This window comes from Frieseomelitta varia, unplaced genomic scaffold, assembly GCF_011392965.1.
Source record: "Frieseomelitta varia isolate USP_RPSP 00005682 unplaced genomic scaffold, Fvar_1.2 scaffold_347, whole genome shotgun sequence".
In the NCBI taxonomy this organism is placed as follows: Eukaryota; Metazoa; Arthropoda; class Insecta; order Hymenoptera; family Apidae; genus Frieseomelitta; species Frieseomelitta varia.
This window is the reverse complement of record NW_025110087.1, coordinates 107,610-133,423: the sequence shown is the minus strand read 5'-3', so window position 1 is coordinate 133,423 and position 25,814 is coordinate 107,610. Positions and strand designations below refer to the sequence as shown.

The 25,814-nt window shown below is 31.8% G+C and overlaps 2 protein-coding genes across 5 annotated transcripts in view; one reads left to right on the top strand and one right to left on the bottom strand.

Annotated features, from left to right (window-relative positions):
• Positions 1-25,593, top strand: part of LOC122530598 (hepatocyte nuclear factor 4-gamma) — a 40,333-nt gene extending 14,740 nt beyond the window's left edge. For 3 of the 4 annotated variants that reach the window (XM_043657690.1, XM_043657692.1, XM_043657693.1), the window contains 6 exons: positions 16,081-16,282; positions 17,610-17,704; positions 18,244-18,380; positions 18,669-18,939; positions 21,148-21,300; positions 22,701-25,593. In XM_043657690.1, the coding sequence (XP_043513625.1) occupies positions 16,081-16,282; positions 17,610-17,704; positions 18,244-18,380; positions 18,669-18,939; positions 21,148-21,300; positions 22,701-23,209 (1,367 nt within the window). In that variant the 3' untranslated portion in view covers positions 23,210-25,593. The remainder of the gene's footprint in view (positions 1-16,080; positions 16,283-17,609; positions 17,705-18,243; positions 18,381-18,668; positions 18,940-21,147; positions 21,301-22,700) is intronic. The other variant, XM_043657691.1, reaches the window with a different exon arrangement.
• The window catches only part of LOC122530601 (guanine nucleotide-binding protein G(o) subunit alpha), a 46,020-nt gene continuing 38,628 nt past the window's right edge, over positions 18,423-25,814 (bottom strand). The window contains exon 10 of the transcript XR_006307054.1: positions 18,423-18,434. The gene's annotated coding sequence lies outside the window, so the exon portion shown is untranslated. The remainder of the gene's footprint in view (positions 18,435-25,814) is intronic.

Here is a 25,814-nt window from a genome sequence, read left to right as displayed (position 1 = left end):
AAGGAATTGAAAAAAATAGCACAGCCAGATTTGAACTCTGAGGACTTTTCACGTTCACAGTGAGCTGACAGTTCACTATGAAAAAGAGCATTAATTTTTATTAGTTGAGTTATTTCTCACACACTGGATACGCTACATTTTGTCGCGAAACAGTGTGCAATATTGCAATTTGTATCTTGGAAAAGTTATGTGAACATGATCATTAACATAAATATAAAGCATACCGTTATATTCGTTGAAAGGATAACATTTTTATCTACACGTTGAATACTCTACGAGAATATATTTGTCCTCTTAATAAATTCTTTGAATCATTTGCATCATCAAGTAAAATACTTAAATAATTGCTCGAACAGTCGATTTTCTTCGTATAAAGTCGTGAAATAAAATTATACACAAAACTCGTTAAAGAAAGTGACATGATTTCTATGGTTAGCTCTAAATCGGTAAGCGCTAAATCGGAATCAAGACAAAACCGTTTCGAGTTTATTTTCGAGTGTTCCACCGTTTGCGTATGTTAATGCCGTGTTCAATGGGCAAACGGAAGGGGAACTGTGAATTAACAAGTAAAAGAAGCTTTTAGCCAGAAGAGCTCGCATTAATTATTAATATGTACTGTTAGCCCACCGTGTAAACGTCTTTTTGAAAAAAAAAAAAAGAAAAATACCACGGATCGCTCGTTTCCACTTTACCTCTACGTATACTTCTATTATACGCACGTCCTTCGTCGTTTTTTCATCTGTGAAAACATTGTGTCCTCTTACATGGGATTTTTTTTCCCCTTTCAGCGAAAACGTGATTCTTTCTTTGTTTCATTCAACAAGTATTTCATGTTTCGAAATACTTTCACAAACAGTCACGAAGACACACTGTTGAGTGGGAATATTTGATATAAATATATCAAGAAGAAGTGCAAATTGTTTAATTAGTTTAATAAAAATCCCAAGTTAATATAAGGAACGAGAATCCGCTTGATCGTTATGTGGCCTGAAGATGTTTAAATTTTGCACGAACTTTTTTACAAAGTGAAAGGGTTGACTATTACATACAAATGTATAAAGAAATTTTTTTTTTGAATATTTCGATAAAACGGACGTTCATTTTATTTTATATGATAATATATTATACCTTATTTTATATGATAATATTTTATATGTTATATTTTTATATTATTATATATTTTATATATAATAATATAAAAATATATTTATATTATTACATATTTGATATTTTATATAATAATATATTATATATTATAAATATATCATTAATATATTTATTTTATATTATATATTATATGACACTGTATAGCAATAGTTCCCAACTTTTTTTTGGGCCTCACCTAAGCGTTGACTCTAAAATCCTGATGCCTCGTATTAACAATATAATTCTTATTACTGGCGCATAATTTTTATCACTCTTGTCACAAAGAATTGCTGGCGTGGAGGAAACCTAACTGAAAAGGCCATCAGCTTCGAGATCTAAACAAATCGAATATTCCAAAAAAGAACATGACATTCAAATTGGAAAGGGAAAAGAATTAGAAAGTTAAAGAGATGCAAAAAAAAAAAAAAAATTCACTGTTGATAACTCATTCTCGAATTAATTTCCCCCTCCTCTGGAAAATTAAATTGCCCTCCTCCCCTGTAGGGCGTGGGCCCCCCCCCCCCCACGGTTGGGAACCACGGATGTATAGTAATCTACATTAATCCAGACAGATTATTATCCAGACAAGTTTCTGTTTGAAATTTCCTTTTTATTACATGTTTTCGAACGGATTATTAAACAGTTTCCTGAGCGAGTTCAATCGGAAACGAAGATAGAATCCACTGGTTCATTTCCCTTACGTAATGTATATAATAGGACACGCACGCGATGCACGTAATGTACATACACAGTGACTATTATCAATATCCGAGAAGAATTATCGATCCAAGTATTATTGAATTAATTGCGTTTTAACACATTGCAGGTAGTGAAAGCATAAATTCCCACGGAAAGGGGTGAAATAAAACTTGCTGGTTGATTCTAGCAACAGTGTGTGTGTGTGTGTGTGTGTGTGTTTTAGCAATAATTTTTCTCGAACAGCTTCTTCTTCTTGCTCGAGTACACACAGTTTATATCAAAAGTCACTGTATACATTTGGTTTTCTCCGCTTCGAACGTCTTTCTTCGTTCTCTTCTTAACGAGTCCTCGCCGTCTCTGTCATCGTCGATGGTCTTTCGCAATTCGTATTTACCTTGTGGACGAATCAATTGGTCACGTAGATTGTTGAGATGATTTCGAGTAACGACTCACTACTCAGACATTAATGTTGATCAACTGGGTAAATTAAAACGCTGGGTAAATTAAATAGAAAAATGACAACTGACACGTGTATACGGCGACTTTTTAACTTGTTCCGTGCTACCTTCTTGTGGCAGATAAATTTCGTGAAAGTCTGAACGCTTCTATATTAATTATACAATTGTACACCCAGACAGTGTGAAATGAATAGTCTTCTGTAACGAGTGATATTGAAAAATTTCGCCTCTGAGTGATTCGCATGCTCTCTGGTTAAAAGTGCCATAAAAAAATCTTCTATGCTGCACAAAACATTTTGAAACTATATATTATATTATATACTATATTTATAATTATGATTGTAAATATAAATATAAATATATTTATAATTATATATATATATATATATATTATGTAAATTATAATATAACAAACTGTACAATGTATAAATGATGTTATTGTAGAAATAGTATCATTTTTCATCTTCGTCCATTCTTCATTCATTGTTCGTTACACCCCATCGTTTGCTTCGTTTCTCCGTAGAATATAGAATTTTTAGAAAATTTTAAATTTTTCGAAAAAAAAGAACCTTTCAAAGTTTTTTTTATTTTTTTTTTTTTTCCCCCCCCCCCCCCCCCCTTCTTTCTAAGAGATTGCTGTTTACTTCACCTGCTGCGTTTGATTAATTAATCAACGCGCAAGACGAACTTGCAAACATCAGCTCGTTACCTCGATAAATAAGAAATAATTAAACGAGCCAGCCAAAACAACACGCGATCAAATCTACAAAAACTGAACGGTGACAAATAAATGATTATATCGACGATTAATCATCTCGACTCCGTTCGCTCTGTTGGCCACAGAGAAATACCACTTTCTAACAACGTAAACGTGAAGCGATAAAGTTTACGATCGCCTCGGACATTATTAACAACGTGTTAATCGCGTAAACCAGCGCGTATAAATTGGCAAAGTGTGCGTTTTTCGCTCTTCCCTTTGTTTTCTCGTTCAACACGGTGGCACGTGTCTCGACTGAAAGCTGTTAATTGCATAATAAAACGGGGGAATAAAGCAAGGAACTTCGTCGGGAGGAGCAGAGGCTATTGCGTCACGTTTGTGCTTTAGAAAGTATAATCGCCGGGCTGGCGCGAAAAAGAAAAGGAGAGAGAGGGGAAAAAAAAAAGAAAGACGCCGGTCTTCATTTAGCGGCTGGTTAATTTATTATATAACTTTCTCATTCACCGTTCGTAGAGAATGACCTTATATTTCCAAGTTAAACGAGGTTTCCCCACTTTCGTCCTCGGACTACGAAATATCCGCCTCTGTGTAGTACATGTATCCTTCCACTGAATTATTCTTTGGGAGCTATTTCTAAATATATATATATATATATATATATATATATATATATATGTTTATTTATTTTTATTTATATATATGTTTATTTATTTTTATTTATATATATGTTTATTTATTTTTATTTATATATATGTTTATTTATTTTTATTTATATATATATGTTTATTTATATTTATATATGTGTGTTTATTTATATTTATATATGTGTGTTTATTTATTTATATTTATATACATATATGTTTATGTTTATTTATATATATATGTTTATATATGTTTATTTATATATATTTATATATATGTTTATATATGTTTATTTATATATATTTATATATATGTTTATTTATATATATTTATATATATGTTTAGATATGTTTATTTATATATATTTATATATATGTTTATATATGTTTATTTATATATATGTTTATATATGTTTATTTATATATATGTTTATATATGTTTATATATATGTTTATATATGTTTGTTTATTTATTTATTTATATATTTATTTATTTATTTTTTAATAATAATTTCACATTAATTTTTAAAATTCTTTCCAACGAACGTTAGTGAAATAGTTTCAGCGTGTACTCTTTTCATTGCTGTTTGGTGGGAAATGTTTGAAAGATTGGTTTCAAGACTCTAAATATAAGAGGAGAGGAGTGCCTCGGGACACTTCGTTTTGTCTGATCGTAATGCGTCTTATACTACTGTCGGTACAAGATACAGCAAGGGGACTCCACAGTTGTGTAATTCAGTTTTTGTTTTACTATCCTTGGAGTTTATGCTTCTACGAAATTTTCGACTTTTGAAGCTGTCAAAGCTTGACTTTCTAGTTTTTTTAATCAATCAACGTAATTACACCACGCCGATGAATTATTGCGATGGCATAACGATAGTATATTATTATAGAGTAAAGCGAATAAAAAAAAAAAAGATACAGTATGCTATTAGTATATGGTAGATGTGAAGGCATAAAAGAATGTTTCAATTGTGAATGTTAAAAAGCACACGATTCCACAGACGAATATGAAAGTTATTTAAGCAAGTGAAATCTTCTAAAGGCTTCATTTTCGAAAAATATATAATATAATATACTATAATTATAATTATAAATATAGTTAATAAATATTTATAATGGTATAATTATAATTATAATATATATTGTATGTAGTATAATTATAAATTATAAGTGTAGTGACCTTCTCTTCTAGAAATCATCACTAAGAAATTGCGTTTCACACGTGCGTACGCATAATGATAATTTTCAATAATTGATCCAGTTGAACGCGCGACGTAACTTACGTGCATTATTGCCATACATTCTTATATAATCGTACAATGCTTAAAATAATGAGGAAGCGATTACTCCCAACAAAATAACCAGCCGCGTTAAAAATAACTATCTAATAACGATTAATGCAAATGTGAAATGTAATACGCGCGATGCGAGTGCAAGTAAATGGCAACAAAGGATCATTTAACGAACAATTAATCGCGTACCGCGTTGGAAAAACATGGGAGAGCCCGCCTCATCATCCTTCGACGGGTGGAAAAGTTCTCCACGTTTCTAGTTCGTGAACCATCGCAGCCACGTTCGACGCTCTTTTATCGCTCTACTAAAGATTTCTTTTGCCGCTGATAAAAGAAAAAAAAGACCGTCGTCTTTTTTTCTTTCTTCCTCTGTCTCCCTCCTCTCCCGTTTATCGGTCGTCGATTTCCGTCGTCCCATCACTACTGTGTTGATTTTCTGATATTACGTATGATTTATTTCGACTCGGGATGTTGGAAAAATTTTCGTGGATTTTTTATTTTCTTTTTTTTTTCTTCTTCTTCGTTCGCGGTGAATTACAGGTTAGAGAAAAAGTAGGGTAACAAGGGTAACAAGAGAATGTTCATAGCACAATGACGAACATTGTAAATTTTTATTATTTATTACTAGAATATTATTAGTTTGAATCTCTAGGAATCTAAAAAAAAAAAGTGTTGTAAACGTATGAAATTTCTATGAAATTAATCATCTTGACGCAGTCTGATTCCAGTTTCCCAGACGACGTGTTTATTGATACTAAAATATAATTTAGGGTGATATATCATATTTCTTTGATTTTTCTTTCCGCGACTGCTTTGAATTTTATTTCATACAAACTTGGCTCGACTTTTTCCAAATAAATTTACGTTACAACGCAACAAGTTCTTTATAATCGGCAGCCATTATTAATAAAACATCAGTCGTATTAATAAAACATCAGGTACACACATCGATAAATACTGAGAAATGATGGAAAGGAAAAAAAAAAAAAGGAGAAAAAGAAATATTTTATGACGCCTGACACACGGGAGAATACGATTATGAACCGCGTTATTATTGAAACGAAATTCTCGCGTGAATGAAAGTTAAACATTTATCGCTTTTTTTGACGTCATCCAGTTTACACTCGCATAACCCAAGCTGCTCGGCTATTTGGTTTAATATGAACGTTATAAAATTGTAATTTTTATTTGTCCCGTTTTCTTCTACCAATTTTTTTTTTGTTTTTTTTTGTTTGTATTTGCGTTGCATGAGAATTTCCACGTGTCGTTTTCCACGAGTAAGTTTCATTTATGAATAAATTACGTCCGCGCTTGGACAGGAATATTAACTATACTTTTTTCTTCTTTCTTTAAGATGCAAGCGAATACAGATTCGTAAAATCGCGAAATTTATAAGCGCATCGATCGGTGAAATAAATTATTAAAAGTAAGAGATTTATAAGACACTGAGAGATGAAGAATTACGTATGTGTATCTTTGCATATTTGTTTTTACACCCTGTATATACGTCAATATGATATGATCGGTATCTCTGCTCCTGTGAACAGAGATAAAAACTTATTGTTTGTAGAAAAATAATAAACCCTTCAGAAAAAATATGTTTTCGGTGAAAAATTAATTTTTCCACGCGTTCTACTGAAAGTGTTAACAACAAGAGGCGTGAAGTGAATTTTCGAGCAGTGTTTTTTTTTTTATTTTTTTGAAAAAAATTTTATACTTTTCTATACTTTGGAATTTTTGTCGACGACGATTTCGATTAGAAGGCCACTTCTCTAGAGAACTTCTCTAGTTGCAGCTTTACCACGAAGAATCATGGCCGTGGCTCTAAGCAATTATTTGCACGCTACGAACGTGTGTTTGTTCTCGGACATGTTGCCTAAGTATGACATCCTTGCTGGACACATTCAATGACGGACGGTTGAATGATAGGTCAGTGGATCGAAACCTGTTCGTTCTTTTTTTTTTTTTTTTCATATTTTTTCCTGTTTACTATGTATCAGGGTGAAGAACAAGTGGAAATCACACAGAAATGCGTGTAATTACAGATAACATTAGAACGATATGAATGGTTTTTTTGTTGTTACTGGAAACACACGATAGATATTGATAGCATATCATTAGCATGATCTCTCCTTCTAAGATCACGCCAGTAACTTCTACGATCATTTTTCACTTCTCAGTCTTTTCATAGTCATATTCAAATCGATTCTTAAAATCGTTGATCGTTGTTTCTTTAACCACTTGCGCTAGGCAACTGACTGCGGACCATAACGAGTGACCCAACCGTATACAGTAACGTTTGTCGCTTTCTTTTTCTTTTAAACTCGTCGGTATATGACATCACTGGATAGAATTTATCGAGAAGTAATAAATTTATTGTTTGTTTTGCCTGGGTTATACTTACATATACTTGAAGCTGAGAAATTATTGCAATTTTGGGACAAAAAGTTCTCGACGTGCGTGGCATGTCATTCCAGCGCAAGAGGTTAACCAACTGATTGCGGACCATAACGAGTGACCGAACCGTATAAAATAAAATTCGGTGCTTTCTTTTTCTTTTTTTAAACTCGTCGGTATATGACATCGCTGGACAGAAGTTATCGAGAAGTAATAAATTTATTATTTTGCCTATTATGTTAATACAACTATAATATACTTAAGTATACTTACTAAGAAAATATTACAATTTTGGGACAAAAAATTCTCGACGTGCGTGGCAAGAGGTTAAGAAAAGATGCACTTTTTTCACCTCGAAGGGAAGGATCGTTGTTTTTCTGTCTACCCTCTAGCCTAAAAAGAAATTTATTGTACATTTTTATTTTCAACTGTTTCGCAATTGTTTGACAATCGGTTGATGTTGAATGAAATTCTTGCATTGGAGGTAAAGAAAAAAAAAAAAAAAAAAGAGCCAGGTGTGTATTAAGGACAACTCACATTTAAATTCATGTTTGCGAATTCGTGTTTGAGCTTGATGTTAGACTGTGTGGTGGTATTGCGTTTTATGCAAGTACGCGTTCAATCATGACAGATCAGCAGAATCTTCGCGAAAAAGCTGCACGAAGAATATTCATTTGTCGACCTTCGAGATCGAGCAGATTTCCATTTGTACAATTTTTGGAATTATTTGGAATTGTTGCAAGTGTTTCTACGAATCTCTCGTATTGTTGCAAAAATATTTCCATAGTTATCCTGCGATATTTCTGGAATTTATTATTTTGTTTGAATAAAAGAACAATGTCAAATAATTAATATAGCAAGGCTGTCGGTTCACTTTGATTGCGTTCGATCAACACTTTGCTCCGTTCGTCCACTACTAATTTTAGCAGTTATATAGGCTCGCGTCGAAGTTACGTAAAATTTATCTAGCGTCGCATATGTGTAAATATTTCTGAAGTGGATTTGCGTGAAACTTGGGTTGTGAAATAATATTAAACGTAGACACGCGTCACTACGCCGCTCGATTATGAAAAAATAAATCTTGGCTCGAACCACTGACGTACAAAGCTTCATTTTCACGCGTGAAAATCTTCTCAAGTCTCAGTGAAAAATTACAAATTGCTCCTTTCAACAACTCCAGTTAGTTTCAGTTAGTTAATCTCAATTTCCTTCTGTAAGTGTTATCTAAACAAAAAAAAAGAAAAAAGAAGAAGAAAAAGTGTCAAAGGCTTGAGCAAAAGTGTCAGAGGTTTCACGTCGCAAGAACACTTCCCTTTCGTCATCGCGACATTAACAACCACCTAAGCCAAGCGATTCTTTCAACCAGCCAAGAGAATTAGATTGGAAGCCGAGGGGAAACGAAAAAGTCGATGAGACGCAGGCATCTCGTCTCCGCGAGATCAAGGTCCGGTCAGCACTCAGTCATTCTAGGTTTTTTTTTTTGTGGTATACCGATCGTGGAATATCAGGCGTTGCAAAACGGCTGATTTGCTCGCGCGGTATCGAGGTGTTACCCAATAATCCCCCCTGCAGAAGGAATTTAGACAAAAAAAAGGGGGGACTGTCGGTTGACAGGTGTTTTTTTGCTTATCCACAAAGTCGTTCTCCTTAAGCGTTCTCTTCTACGTTTGCATGATCATTTGCATGATCATTTGTTGCCACTGTGCGTGCAGTGGACGTCTCCGCTAGAAAGAAAAAAAAAAGGAGTCAGAAGGCCGACTTGCGCGGGAAATTTGAAAATTGATTTAATATCTCCCCAGGGGGGAGAGAGATATCTGTCTGGCAGTCACGAGTTAAAGAGATCAATTTCCGCGGAAAATTTAAATATCTTCAGCCGATGCTCGCAACGAAGTTGCGCTGTTGCAACTATTGGGACTGTCGGACATTTCTTTTTTTTTTTTTTTTTTTTNTTTGGAGTATCGAAGCATGGAAATGTCAAAGTATTTGAAATATTTGTGATTTTAAGTTATGACATAATTTCAAAAATAAAAATAGCAAAACGTGTTGCAGTAAAACAAAAAAAAAAAAAAAAAAAAAAAAAAAAAAAGTGAAAAAAGAAAAAGACATGTAGATTAAGTACTACCTTATACAAATTATAGAAAATTAATGACTGGGGTTTACTGCAAGGTTAAGCATACAACGAAATTAATATTAATACGTCCTCCATGAATATTCCGAAATATCGACGAGGAGGATTTTCTGCGAGTAAAATAATATACATGTGGTAAAAGAAACGTGATAACATTAGTCACAAAATCACGAGGTTTTGCGACATACTTGAGTAAATAAATATTGGATTCAAGCATTGAATAGTTGAGAACTCAACGAGAGCAATTTTTGTCATAACTCATCGACTATTTTTTATTTGTATATATTTACTGTGAAAAATGTCACTTCTTTTTATTGCCATTGACGGAAATTAATATGCAGGGACTGAAAATGAATTTTTAAACTGACACTATTGAGATGGACCGGGGAAAATACGTACAAAAGTAATAATATTAAAAAGAAAGCGAAATTCCATTACATAATCTCAAAGTTGATCTCATAATATTAAAAAAATTCTACATCTAAAGAAAGATTCACTTTCATTCAAACTTTCTTCCTGCCTACACATAACTCTAGTGCCTCTTCGCATAACTCAAGTGCTCTTGTTACCTTCAAACGCTACATAGGTACTATAAGCATGCTATCGTTATCCTGCCACATAATTCCACGTGTTTCTCTCAATCTTTACAGAAAATCTCTACAGAAAATCTTGGAAACATTTTTATAGATCTGAGAATAGTGAAAGTTTTAGGAGAGAGTTGTTACCAAATTGTCACTCTACTGTATGTATAGTAACTATTTTGTAAAATAACTAATTTTGTAAACTATTTTTTAAAATAACTATTTTGTTATTTATATATATAATAATATAGTTATACATATTAAATAATATATAACTATATTAAATATTTAAAAGATATTTAAAATAATATATATAAATAATGTATAATATATATATATAATATATAATAATATAGTTATATATATAAAATAACTATTTTGTTATTTGTATATATAATAACATAGTTATATGTATAATATATAACTATATAAAATATTTAAAATAATATATATAATATATAATAATTAGTTATATATATAAGACTATTTAGTTATATATATAACTATTTTTCGTAGTAAATTGGAAACCCTTCGTTACTTCCCAATCTTGCAAGCTTCACGTACTTTCATAGTTCTCGATTTCAACTTTTCAGCCCCTACGTTTCACTTTTCTTTCTTTTCGCACAAGCATCCATTATGCACTGCAAAATAAAAGCATAGAATATTATATGCGTATACGATATGCATCAATCGAATGCAATAGAACGATCACGTACAAGCATTGTGCAGAAGATTGCTGTATATATAATGAATCGCGACGATTACGTCATGAGGGTCAGTTCTGCTTGTCATCGCGCGTCAGCAAAATAGCCCGGAGTTAGCGGATGCATGAAATATACAAGAAACTTTTAAAAAACGCTGTCACTTCTTTCTTGTTTGCCATCTCCCTCCTTTTTCTTTTCCTTTTCACTATTCACTTTTGCTTCTCTTCTCGTTCAAGTTGTTCTCACGTGGAGGGGAAACAGTCGAACTGGTATTGGATGACGCTTTGAGGTTAGGATAGGTTCGTTGCACCTATTAATTGGTTAACACGTGTCACGGTCTTGTTGGAAACGTGTTGTTTTCCATTCCTTCGCGATATTTCGTACGCGTGTGTATATATGTATATATGTGTATTCAAAAAATATGTATATTTTTATATTTATATTTTATGAAGAAAGCATTACTTACAACTTAATTTTCACATTAATTCAGGTTGCTTCGTCCTTTAACATGTTAATTGTTTCTATCTCTTTCTCTCTCTCTCTTTGAATTTCTGAGTCATTCAATTACAAATTACGAACGGAAACGTTTCGTACGTTTAGAATGAAATTTGTACTAGCTGAGAGAGTATCGAGACGTATAATCAGAGACACAATCGTCGGAAGATACCAGTGAATAGGGTCAGGAACTAGACTTTGGCTCGAGTTAAGGCAGGTCTCGTTCACTTTGGCATGCGACGCGAAATCGATTTATTACATTTCGCATAATCGTGTGCTTCGATGCGTTGTCAATATATGATAATCACGCTCCGTGTATTATGCTGTTTGTTGAAAAAGAATATCTCTTATATTGCAGAAGCGAATAATATTAATATAAAGATGCAGTCAATTTAGAGGGATGGACAAGATAATTTTATTTGAAATTTGTTTTTTCAGAAAATTCTTAAAATAATACATCGAATATATAATTAAATTTTTAACTGTAACTTAATATTTTTAACATTTTTATCAGCTGGCGAAATGTCTGTTTGAGAAAATTTATGTTCGTGGAGCGTATTATTTTGTAAGCTATTCGATTTTAATAATTATTGAGAAATCACGTCATCGTCAAATTGACATTTTTTTCTCATTTTTGCGCACGGAGAACTTTGTTTCTTGGTACCCTTGACAGGAAGTGTGCAATAATAAAACAAACCTATTATGAATTTCAAATTAGCGCTTTCAATGCGATTCATAAAATTTTTTCTTTTTTTTCTTTTTTTTTTTCATTTTACTTCATACTTCCTAATAAGAAACTTGGCAAACACACAAGTGCATGAATAATTGACCACCACTTAATAAAAATTCAGTAGATTAAAAGCATCAAACATTTGGAGATTGTTCTTGAAAATAAATTGATTCTCTATGCAAGAATCATCGTTTGCGAAAGCTGAATTTTATCAAATGAAAGCTTTGTCGATCTGTTTCAAATTGTTAGTTAATAAATAATAAATGGTTTTAAAAATATTCACGCTTATTCAATAAATTTCTCTTTCATTTTAAACTCGTTTCAAACTTGTCGAAAAAAATAGATTCGTTATAACTTTAACCGTTTGCATCATCAGACGAGCATAGAAATTGTTTATTTTTGCAGTGGGAATAAAATATACAAGCGGGGAATGAAACATTGATAACCCGGAGGAATTTTGAGGAACTACATCTCGGCAAATCTAAACAGAAATTAATGAATACAATTTCCGTGCGATAAGATTGTGTAACGCGAAATTCAAAGATTAAGAAATTGTTTAATGTATATTTCCGTTCGGGACGAAATTGAAATCCAAAATGAAATGAAAATTAAGAAAATTGGAGATATCATTGATATTTATAATTATAATTATCGTTCGTGTTAAAAACATTTAAACAGTCGTTGAATATCGAATCGAAACAGTGGTTCAAGTGGTTTCCACTTTATCATTAAGGTCAAGCATTATTCCATCCAATTAATTTTTTCATCCGCTTTTATTATTCACGTCTCGGGGAATTTTTACAAATATTTGTCGTTGATATTACAGGAGATCATACATCTTTTTATTTGATATCCTAACACTGGCTGTGAAGTAACTTAAACAGCAATTCTGACTGAATGGTTAAACCCCAATCTTACAGAATGTTTTTTAAAGGAATCATACCATTCCTTGTCCAAGTGGTACGCGTTAAATAACGTCTGCTCTGCGTTTATTATTATCCAAAAAATTCCTCTATCTATCACGGCCAGAATGCGTGGAAAATCCGCGAGATAAGAAGCGGAGATGTCAGTGGGTCAGAGGAATGAATGAGAAAAAAAAGTGTCTTATTTCGATCGATAATGCAGGAATCGTTTATATTCCATGCTCACAGCATGTTGCAGGTGTCGCAAAAAAAAAAAAAAAAAAAAAGAAAAGAAAAGGCGCGAAAGAAAAAAAAAAAGAAACTGCGAATGGTCCTTGAAATAATTTACAAGGCAAGTTTCATTAGTTTTTAATTGCCTCTTTACCATTTTCCATTCCGTCTGTCAGTGTTCATTCTTTTTCCCTATCTTGCCGCATTATGAAACTGTCTTTTACAACAGTCTCGTTTTTCCATTTCTCGAGATGTTCTTTCTGTTGACCGACGATAATACGGTTGATATTTGATAAACGAAGGTACTTTCGGATTTGTGTAGCCAAACGCCTAGTGAGATCTGCTCGCCTCGAAATCAGAAATATCAATTTTGGAAATGATGTTCACAACGACGTATGTTCGATTTATGATAAAGTATTACATAATCGATAACTCGATGAATGTAAGTTAGAAAGGTAAGCTGTAAGTTACAAGAAGTTTTTTTTTTTAGCAAATAAAATAATATATCATTTTTTCGTGCGTACGAAACGAAATATATAATTAGGATGATAACACAAGAGTTGGTAATTAGGTTCGAGTTATAATAGCTATTCGAAGATTCAACGTTATCGATATTTCGTAGCGAGCTCGAGGACTTTTTGCAATAGTTTATCGCACATTTAGTTTATCACGTATTCAAATATTATCTCAAGGACCTTCACTTACTTTGCATACTTAACCCGGTGATGACCTAACTCGTTGTTTTCACCTCGTGAAAATGAATAATTGTCTGTGTAACAACTCTATCGCAATGATATAAAAATTCAATTGATTGTTTATGAAAATAACAAACGTGGAATAAATCGGTGCTATTAAATAATGATCGTTTCATTATCGTCGTTATTATATTTAAAGAACAATATATACATCGCATTACGAGAACATTCTTAATATTATAATATCGTCGAATATCGTTTTTTTTTTTTTTTTCAAGCAAGCAAGTTTAAATATTCAAACACTGATAATCGTGGTAGCCTAATTACAAGTCACTATGTATCTACATTTGTTTAAATTATAGTTAAATTCATATAAATTATATAAGTAGACGATGACTGGCCTTCTGCTGTCACGTTGGCTAAATCCGAATGTACAAAAGAATTTATCTTTTTAATTTCTAGATAGAGTAAAGAGTTTTATCATAACTTACTTCAATTACGCGAGCGTTCTCGAGATTATCGGCTTATAATTCTTCTCAAACAGATATTATCGCTTTGATTACTTCTCAAATAAATATATGTAGTAATGTAAACAATATAATTTTAATTTTGTTAGTAGTCTTTAAATTGTTAAGCTCTGTTTGAATCAGTATCATGTTCTCGTGGAAATAATATCGTTCGTTAAAGTTAGTATTTCTTCCTGGTTGATCGAAATTTTTACAACTTTCATTTCTTCCATATTTCTTCACATTCTGCAACGTTACGCGCAGCAGCCAAATTTTTTTACTCTTGTTTCGACAAGTGCTAACACTTTTGATTCCTCTCCAATGTTTACGCCGCCAAGCTGCTCATTGTTGCAACGCTGACGCTTCCCTTATTTCTATGAAAATGTTAGAATTTCTTAGGATCATCGATAGTCTTCAAGAATACGAAAACACAACGAATATTTTCATATTTGGCCCTATGACCATCATACAGAGTGATACACTCTGATCGTTTGAAACAAAAAAGACTTGTTCCTTCTAATTCATTTTCTCTGGATACCAGTAAGAACAAGAAGCAGTTGAAAGATATAGAGAGTCTAAATAACATTACGTTTGCAAATTCTCTTTTATCGTGGATTAATATATGACTGATTATAACTATTTCCCCGAGGATGTCCTCGAGAAGACAACAAACTATTGAATGTATGTACGTGCACGTTTGTGTGAGTGATTGATAAAGAACGCGACTTATCAGTAGGTTTATTACTAGCAGAAGTTTCGTGAAGGAACTGTACTAGAAAAGAGATCGACATATCAACGTTCTTTATCAACGAAATATCGTTATTTATATGCCCCGAACTGATAACGAAATAATCCTTATTCTCGAAGCAAAATATCGAAAAATATTTTATTCTGTCCTGTGCACGTCCGTTTGCTATCCGTTAATTGTGGGATATCGGTATTGAATCGATTTATTCGTGTTCGAGGTTTGTTGATTTGAAATGGGAACAAATAAAAATAGCACGTTCGATCGTTATCAGTTTTACAATCCATTTGAACTTATATGGCATTAATTTCATCGTTTTCTGGGAAGACATTTCCAGACAAATGACTGAATTGACAATCTGTAGAGCCACGATAGTGGCTATCTATTTGTAAATTCGCTTGAAAGTAGATCATTTATTATTCTGACTGTGGCTTGCAGTTAACTTTCTGGTTTATTAATTGGGTTAGGTTATTTCACCCTGTGATTTTCGATAATAGAAAAGTTTGTTACAATTTGGATGAATATTCTTCGAGTATTTGACTGATATTTATACCAAAAGGAAAGTCAACTTTTTTTCTTGTTATTTCGTTTGAACTGTATACTTAGAGATGAAAGTGCCATATCGATTAGAAATCTAAATTAATAGCGCGTAACTTATAATCTTGGGAAATCACGGTATTTCAAGCCATGTTTGACAGGAAGTAAAAATAACACGACTTTATTTTTCAAGACTAAAACCTACTGCATTTCCAGTGTCTTTATATGTAAATATGTGGAAAGTACGTAAGTTGACTGCGATAAATGTGTATAAGGAGATAGGGAATAGTAACGGAGCAAATAGAAAATGATAAACAGCTAGTAGATTATTTGAATAGATAGGACGTGTGGCATATACGATGATTCAATTGGTGTACAACATACACAGTTGCAGTGTTGAAGAAAGATTTGATCAATTTCTCCCCTGAATTTCAAATAAAATAATTAACAAATGTAAATTTGTTTTGTGCAGATGCCGATCTGAGCATGGGCGCAGGCGCAGCTGGGGGTTCGGTCCTCAGTTTGCCAGGATCGGGGATAGGTGGCGTGCTTTCGCAGCATTGCGCGATCTGCGGTGACCGCGCAACTGGGAAGCATTATGGCGCTGCATCTTGCGACGGGTGCAAAGGATTTTTTCGGCGATCGGTTAGAAAGAATCATCTCTACACCTGCAGGTTGGTAAAATTCTTCCTCTCCTCCGTCAAATTAAACCTTGATCGTTATGCGATACGCTTGGAACTTAGGAGGTTAATCGGGCATCGATTGAAACTTTGTTTCAACAAATGAAATTCAAATAAATAGGATTCTACTGTACAAAAATTGCACATAATGCTAATTTGTTCTTCTCATTCTGGTTTGATCTGTAATTCTAAAAGGAAACATTCATCTTTAAAAGTAGATTTTAAAAATGTAATTCTTTTTGAATTCATTCAAAATTTTTCCATCCCCCTGTCGTGTTAAATGGTACTACTGCGCAGATTACTGCGCCGACTACTGCGCAGACTACTGCGCCGGTTGCCACGCAGTGTGAAGCGTATATAATGGAAAAAAAACTATCGCGTTTTATGTATTATTAACGTTCGGCTATTTAAAAAATATAATTGGTAGAAAAGTAAATTTTATTTATTTAATATGCATAGTTTTTCATTTATTTAATGCATGAAAGGTTATAAACTAAAAATAATTGCGATAGCTTGCTTGTTATCCTCGTGCAGTATCGCTTCGTAAATAAATAAAAATAGAAGGTAAAACGAACTGCGCGAGACATACAAATTACTCCTTAGTTGTTTTACTTGTAAAAATATCCATGGTTTGTTTGTTTCTCGTATCTATATTTAGAAGTCAAATATTTTTTCTTTATTTTTAGAAACTGTCCTTTTGTTTCAGGAATGTCTATGACTAATGGATTTTCGTGGTAATTGATAACATTCTTGCGTTCTTTAGTAATGAAACTTTCCTACAAAAGTCAATAAACAAAATTAGTATTATATTTGGAATTTTATATGTATAAAATATATATATATATATAAATTCTTATTAAAATAAATATAAATATAGAAAACTATGAGAATGAATAAAGTCAATATAAGATTTTCTAAATAAATTATTTTTCATTTTCAATATGCATCTAACAAATTATTTTAAAAAATTAAGTAATTGTATTTACAATAGATTGTAACAATTTAATTTAAATATCAACCGAGATGAAGAATTATTTGAAAATGTATTTTCAACGTTTTAATTGAAAGCATTTTGAAATCTAGAAGCTAGATAACATACGCCTGAATTATCGAAAATCATACTTATAAGCGGTTAGAAATTTTTTAGATAAAAAGTTTTTGTAGTCTTAACATTTTTTAATGACCTTTATGACTGATAACCTCTATGATTTGCGTAATATTTTATTCTTACGCAATATCTTATTAATGATACATAGAGTTTTACTTTTTTTGAAATTTCTTCAATAGCGATAGCTGAAAATGTATATCCTTTTTGTTGCAGATTCAATAGAAATTGTGTAGTAGACAAAGACAAGAGAAATCAATGTAGGTACTGCAGATTAAGGAAATGTTTCAAGGCTGGCATGAAAAAAGAAGGTGAGCAAAATTAAAGTTATTTTAATTATTTTCTACTTTCGATAATGAATCATTTCTTTTTGAGCTCTTTGCTTGTTATTGATAAAAAGAAATCATAGAAAAACATATACACTTAATTTTAAAAAGTTACAATTTAAGACCAAGATCTTTCACGTTTCTTATATCGTTTGTGGAAGATCATAATAGTCATCTAATATTTTATTCCCTTTTTAAGAGACTAGACGTTCACCTTGAGTCGTTAATTAACAATCCACCTCTGTGGGATAATAAACTCGAATATAGAAGACAGTTTTATCAGTAAAGGAAACTACTTAGGTTATTTATGTAGTAATTTTTTCTTTACAATACATATACAACAACAACGAATTAAAAAAAGAAAAGAAATTCCAGAAAATATGCTGAACAGTTAATTAATGACTCAAAGTAAATTTACCAGCAACGTACAAAAGAGATTATGAAAATGAATCAGTCGTGTATATTATAAGTCATCATCATCGTCAGAGTCAAATGAATTTTTTTATTTTCGTATTTTGTTCCAGCTGTACAAAATGAAAGGGATCGGATAAGCTGTAGGAGACCAAGTTACGAAGAACAGAGCAACAACGGAAGTGGACTTTCTGTCGTTTCCCTTCTTCAGGCGGAAATGCTCAGTAGACAAGTTGGTGCTGCTCTTGAGGTCAGTTTGTAAGAACTATTTAAACACGAATGAGATTTTACATTGAATAAACAACTTTATCGATCCTTTGAAAATAATCATATTACCTTATAATACATGTAATATGTTAAAGAGACAAAAAAATTTTTATCTGTTAAATATTATATGTTGAGCATTTTTATATATTTTTGCAAATTATGTGCCTTCTTTTACGTTTAACAAATAAAGTAAAAATCCGCAGTCCACTACTCAATGAAATATATATTCGATAAATCGTGCAATAAGTAACTCGAGATTATGTTTAAACAGCTAGGCAGTCCGAGCAGCGATATCGACTTGAGCACGAAGCAAATCGCCAACATAAATGATGTTTGCGACAGCATGAAACAGCAACTTCTGATCCTGGTCGAATGGGCCAAGTATATACCCGCTTTCAGCGAATTAACTCTTGATGATCAAGTGGCACTGCTGAGGGCACACGCGGGTGAACATCTTCTTCTAGGCGTTGCTAGGCGTAGCATGCAATTGCAAGATGTTCTTCTTCTTGGAAACAACTGTATCATAACGAAGAATTGTCCTGGTATGTTATTCTGCGATTTCTTCTCGGGTGTTGGTTTAGTGTTTCGTTATGATCAATCCTTTGATGATAATGAAAATTGAATTAAGTTATTTAATAATCTGATAGTAATCATTGTAATGTAACAATTTTTAGAAAAACTTCCATGTATAAGTAACTTCCATAATAAGGAAAATTATCATCAAGGGATTGATAGATCATGTTACATAGACTAACCTGAAATTGTTAATATATATAATTGGAACTGGTTCAATTATCATTTAAAAACATTCATTCACTAATTATTTTAGTGATCACATAGCTTTACAACTTTTGGCAATATACTTTCATAATCTCTTTTTGACAATATTCATTTTCATAATCTCTTTTGTATAATCTCACAAATACATATAATTAGATTAAACTATAAATAAGATTCTCCAAAACAGTTACCAACTGTTCTTCTTTCACTATTATCAATTTCAACGTAGGATCTAAAGTATACCTCTATATCTCTGTAATTTATAACTGTTTTAGTTGATAAAGTAAATGCTTCTATTTATGCGTCAAATATTTTCCACCTCATTTGAACAGTACGTCATTCAACCACTAATGATTATAGACGTCATTAGAGCTTCTATAATTCTGATTCATTGAAACGTCCTTGGGCTTCACCTTGGTATCTAAATTTAAAAACCCATGAAAATTTTTATATCTCTGAACGAGATAATCATAAATATGAGTAGAAATTAATTCGGAGTACAGCTCTTGTCACGTATAATTCATTATAATTCACGTGATAATAGAATTTAACAAATAACTTGGCAACGGTTTTTATAAATTTTATTTGAAAAAAATTATCAAGTTTCAGGAACAGAAATGAAGAGAGAATTTTTCGCTTAACAACCTTATCAATAATTGATTATCGCATCAAAATATTTTTCTCCGTAGCTCTCGATATCAGTTTGACACAAAACAACTGAAAATATTATTATCCCGACGCATAATAAATATATCATCGTATTATTCCATCTGTTGATGTCATCGACAGATAAGATTTCAATAGATTGCTAGTCTTGGGAGTGATAAGAATAAATCACGTTTTAAGAAAGCGTTTGAGAACATAATACGGAATATCCTCCGAATCGATATTGAATTAAAATATATATTTCAAAATTTATATATATATATTTAAAATATATATTTCAGTTAAGTTTTTGCAATCTTTTCTGTTAACTTTATTGTTAAATTATCCCAAATTTGCGATAACACGTTAATCTTGTTACCATGCCTTTATCTCAAGTACTTCAAAATTGTTTTCAATCAAATCTCCGGATGAATATCTTATTTTTTAGATTTGTATTTTTACAATTCATTTTCCATCAGAAACGTTACTTTCATGATTTGTAATTCATTTGATAATTATCTAGATAAAGGTAAAGATTGAGCAGCTACTAAAGTGAAAATGCCACTAAACTAATTTTTTAAATTTTTCTGCAATTTTCTGACTTACTTGTCTTACTTAGCCTAGTACAAAATAATTGTTCTAAGCAAAATGTAGCACGTACTTTGGATCAGTAATTTTCTTAGCAATAATTTGTATAAAACAGGTCTGGCATAATTATAGGAAAACATAGGTGAGAAAGAAACATAGCTTGTGTATAACATGTTGCATGCTGATTCATCTTTCATGTCATTAGAAATTAAGTACAACTTATCTCTGTTGAAGTTTTGTGGGAAGTAAACATGTACCTAACATCAAAATTGGTATTGACATGGTGACAAATGAGACAATCGATACGATTATTGATTATTCATAATGAAATGTAAGTTAACGTTCAAAAATTTTTCTTTTGATATTTAATTGTCAGTTTTGTTTTCTCTACTTTCTCTACCAGCATAAAAAAAAAGAAAATGATTTACTATTCTCCTCTTTTAAAAAACAGGTATAATATAGCGAAACAATTATTCAAATATTTGCCACAAATTATAAATTATCGATAGTCTCGTTGAACAAACTGCACGACCAATGTGTTTTGGGGTAGTAGCTAGTAGACTGAGTCCGGCCTTCACGTTGCTGGTTACAGTAGCATGGGTGCAGACAGAGGTTCGTTCATTTCGACGTTATGATTGTCGATTTCACAGCTTCTCTTAATACTTCACCAACTGGTAATCCGGGCTCAGTCAAATGGTATTAAGTGTTGATAGGAATGGCTTAACTGTGTTTATCAGTCATATCATTATCCGCAGAGGGCCGTAATCAAGATCTGGACATCAGCAAAGTTGGAATCAGAGTGATGGACGAACTGGTGAAGCCGTTGAACGAGGTGCAGATCGATGATACAGAGTTTGCTTGCTTGAAGGCCATCGTCTTTTTCGATCCCAGTAAGTATTCACACAATTCAAATAATACAGGCCAGTCTAGACTCAACTGCATTATCTCTAAGATCTGAATAATATGAATAACACATTTCTTCACATATTCTTATTGTCGTTTCAAGGGGATGAAATTCTTCTGTGTGGTATAATATTTGTTATCTCAAGAAATAAGAAGTTATCATTCGTTTCTTATTATTTGTATATACCCCCTTCCATTATTTACCCCTTGTTCATTTTCGCTCACTTGTTCCCCATTAAATCACCATTTGTCACCATTAACTCCTTCTACATAATAGTAAATGAAACCCTTTTCATTTGTGGTAATGTATGAAGCTTTTTATTGCATTTAATATAAACAAACACTGTTCACTGCAATTATTTTCAACAAACATGTCCATGTTTAAAATTTAATACCTAATCCCAAAGCTTCACAAATATTTCAATTTATTAATATACTGGTAACTTGTTAAACTCCAATGATGTTTGAGAGAATGCTCTTACGCATATAAATTTCAGGAATATGAATTTATTTCACTTACGTTCTTCTTCTTTTTCTTCTTCTTCTTCTTCAAAAAAGAAAAAAAAAGGGAAATACGTTTGATTCTTGGAAATGTACTTTCTTTGACAAGTGATGTACTTTCTTTGAACAATGTCAAGCATTTGCAGGATATTTTCCGTTCTTTACCATTGAATTTAGTTTTTTGATACACAGCCTTGATGCAATTGCAATTGAAATTTGATAAACTATTAAACTAAATTAAATTTTTATTATTTTCGTTATTAAACTAAAAAATTGGTAATTCTAGTGAAAGAGACGAACAGCAAGACCGAACAGTCGATCGAACGTCTTTCGACCACGGTTATTTTTCGGGTCCGAGATAATCTTTGGTAATATCCCATTGATTATGTCAGGTCGAAGAACAACGTAGAATTTGCGTGTCATTCGGCGAAGATTTGCCGGCACGCGAGAGAACGATTGTCTCAATGAGATTTAATTGATGATCGGCGCGGTCATCGTCGCCATGCCGAAACAAATTGCAAGCGAATGCAAGGCCTGTTCTGCTTTTTCATCTTTACCTCTGATCCGCTTCTAATTTATTCCAATACTTTCATCGCTTTGGCTACCCTATGTTTGTTCATGTAAGAAGGTTTGCCCAGCCTCAGGGATATTGATGTATTTCCTTTTAAAGCAATATTGAATGCAATATTTTTATTCTCTGACTGATGAAAAAAAGTTTTCATCATCCTGTGCAAGGGATTGTTTTTGTACAGTCTTGAAATAAATTTTGATATTTAAATATTTAGAAAAATCGGTCGTTTTGAACTTATTTCAATTAATATCGTGGACCCCCCTATTAATCAATATCATTCTTAACTCAAAGGAATTTCTTTTCTTTTGTCGATAGATGCGAAAGGCTTAAGCGAACCGCAGCGAATCAAGCAGCTGCGTTACCAAATTCAGATCAACTTGGAGGATTACATAAGTGACCGACAATACGACAGCCGTGGTCGATTTGGCGAGATTCTCCTGACCTTACCAGCTCTACAGTCCATCTCCTGGCAGATGATCGAACAAATCCAGTTTGTCAGACTGTTTGGAGTCGCACACATTGACAATTTGCTGCAGGAGATGCTTCTGGGTGGCGCAACAGCGGAGATAAACGGCATTACCACCCCGATTCCAATTTCAAACGCCCCTGGTAGTTACGTGAGCAGCAACGAGAGCCCCAGCAGCCCTTTGACACCAACCAACTTGGCTCCGTTAAGCCCTCAGGATCATATGCTGGCTGGTGGAAGTCCCGTTATGATTCTGAGAGATCTTACTTCCATTCAGAGTCAGGAAGACGTGACTAGTGTTACTGGATTCAGAATGTTCAAGCAGGAGCCCAGTCTTGAAAGTGAATCAACTTTTTAACAATGTTTAAAAACATTGAAGTTGGAAAATTCTGGTGCATTTATTAGCAGAATGGATAATCACCGGCGCATAAACTCTAAAATATCTGTACAAGAACGTAAAAATACCACGAAAGGATCGTTGAGAGATTTTTATGATTTTCAAGTGTCATGAAAATCAGGATCTTCCTCTGGACGATTGATTTTCAAATGTTCAAATGAAAGCCAAATATTGCAAAAGAAAGAAGGATAATTGAAACACTAACAAATGTCAAATTATTTGTAATACATTGTCTTTTTAACTAAAATTAACATTATATATTAGAATTCGTTAATTTTTGAAATGATTCTCTTCGACTTTGCTTTTTCTTTTCCCGAATACTTGCGGTTTGAACGAATCAAAAGAAGATGGTGCATGAAATGTAAGACTGTCTTCAAACGTTTTTAAAGATCTCGAAAGATTTTTGGGAAATTATCTCGAAATTCTTTAGGAGATCCCAAGAATACGAATGAATTTCTTAAATTTTTATCAATTTTGCGACGTGAAACTCAGATTTTTCTAACGATCTCTGGTGATCTTTTTGAACAATTTTAGATGCTAGTGATAATCCCCACAAATAAACGAAACATGTTTTTCTATTCATACGCTACGTTTATAAATAAATTTGCTGTGTTTTAAAATGGTGCAACTTAATGTTTGAAAATATTTTTATCGACCATCAATGCGTTCATATTCATTGTGCAATTTTGTTTGTAATTTAACGATATTTTTCAAAACTAGGCTAAGGAACATCAGAATTGTTAATCAAATTTCTGATTATTGAGTAAAAGTCGTGCTCAATCAATTGCTCAATTAATCACTTTAATCATGTTAATCGTAAGCCTCAATCAAAATCGGTTGATATTTAGTAGTAAGATACTTTTGTTACTAGAAACTTAATCTAAATACGTAATGACATTAATTTTCTTATTGCATAATATTTAATAATCATATTTTCTAAATATCATCGAAATTAAACAAATGATCTTCGACTTAGGGGGTGGGGGGAGTAAAAATAAAAAAAAGATATGTAAAATTGTATGTATATAATTATTCGGATTTGTATAATTTTAACTCTGCATTTTTGTCTATTTTTGATTTTTAACTCCAGAAATAGATCTTTTGTTTAATTGGATCCTGTTTTATACAGTCACATAATTATAGACCGACCACTGAATGCAGTCATGAATTTTAATTGTTATATTCATAGGAGATAAGCGTATTGTTATTTATACAAAGGGTTTATTAATTATATTATTTATAATATATTCCTACAGAGAATATTTTTGTTACCGCAATAAAATATCTTGTTATTCCTGTTATATACAGAATATGCATTGTATTATATATACACGTTAATTATGATGATAATGACTATTTTTATAAATGCTTTTATAAATTAAACATTACATTACATTTCTTCAGAACGATTTTGAACAATATGCAATATCGAACATCTATTTGTATCGCGTCGACAGATATTCGTGTAAGCGAGTGCAACATGATTCTAAATATTGTACATAGTATTTTGTAAGAGTAAGTTATGTACACGTTAATTTTTATTGAAACTTTAATGTCATCTATACAAAGATCAGGGTACAAAATAATCGTCATTTCAAAATCTAATACTTTTTAGAAAATGTGCCAATATAAAGTATATGATTTTTGTAAATAAATTTATTCGAATTATATTTAGAATTTTATTACAATGGTAATATTCTTTACTTTTGCCAATCGGATAAGAAATTTTAGACTTATTAAATACATGCACCTTAATATCATGCTCATTCGTTTAACATATAAGAGACACTTTAGTTAAGTTTTGTTCATGAAGGACTAATATAGACATTTTTTAAAGCACATGATGTTATTTAGTATTAAAATCTAACATGTTTTTGTTTCTAAACCATTCTCTTCGTATTAAGATTTCAAACTTTTATTCATAATTTTGTTAGGTTCTAATGTTAAATAACTTTTAAATTAAAGTAGAATCATTTCTCCACATTGAGTGCACAGAATCTTTAAATTTAATATTAAGATATTTATTTGAATAATGAATGAAATATGTGCGTGCTATTAAATTTTTTATGCTATTAAATATTATCACGCCGACGATATTTTAGAGAAATATTTTTCTAGAAACTTTGTAAAAAAGATAATAATGAATATTTAAAAATTCTTTCTAGTAAAACCTGTGCACAAAAAATGACATTCCATATATAAAAAATCAAAACTAATTATCAAGTTAGCACCTCTTTTAATGAAGAAAAGAGCACGCGCCATTGCAATGCAATTCTTTTTAGAGGAGTACGCGTATTTTTGTTCATATATTCTATGTACATTTGGAATAAAATCTGTCAAAATTATTTTGTAAAAAATTTTTATAAAATTTGAAAATTTATTTCACACGAAGTTGTAACTTAAACTATTGTATTTAATAAATAAAATACAAATATAGTGATAGGAAAATTTAAAAAGTCAGAAGAAGGCCAGTCTTCAATAATAGTTTATTATAAACTGAAAATTAAAATTAACTACAAATTATATTATAAGATTAAAGTAATTGTGATAATGAAATTAAATATGA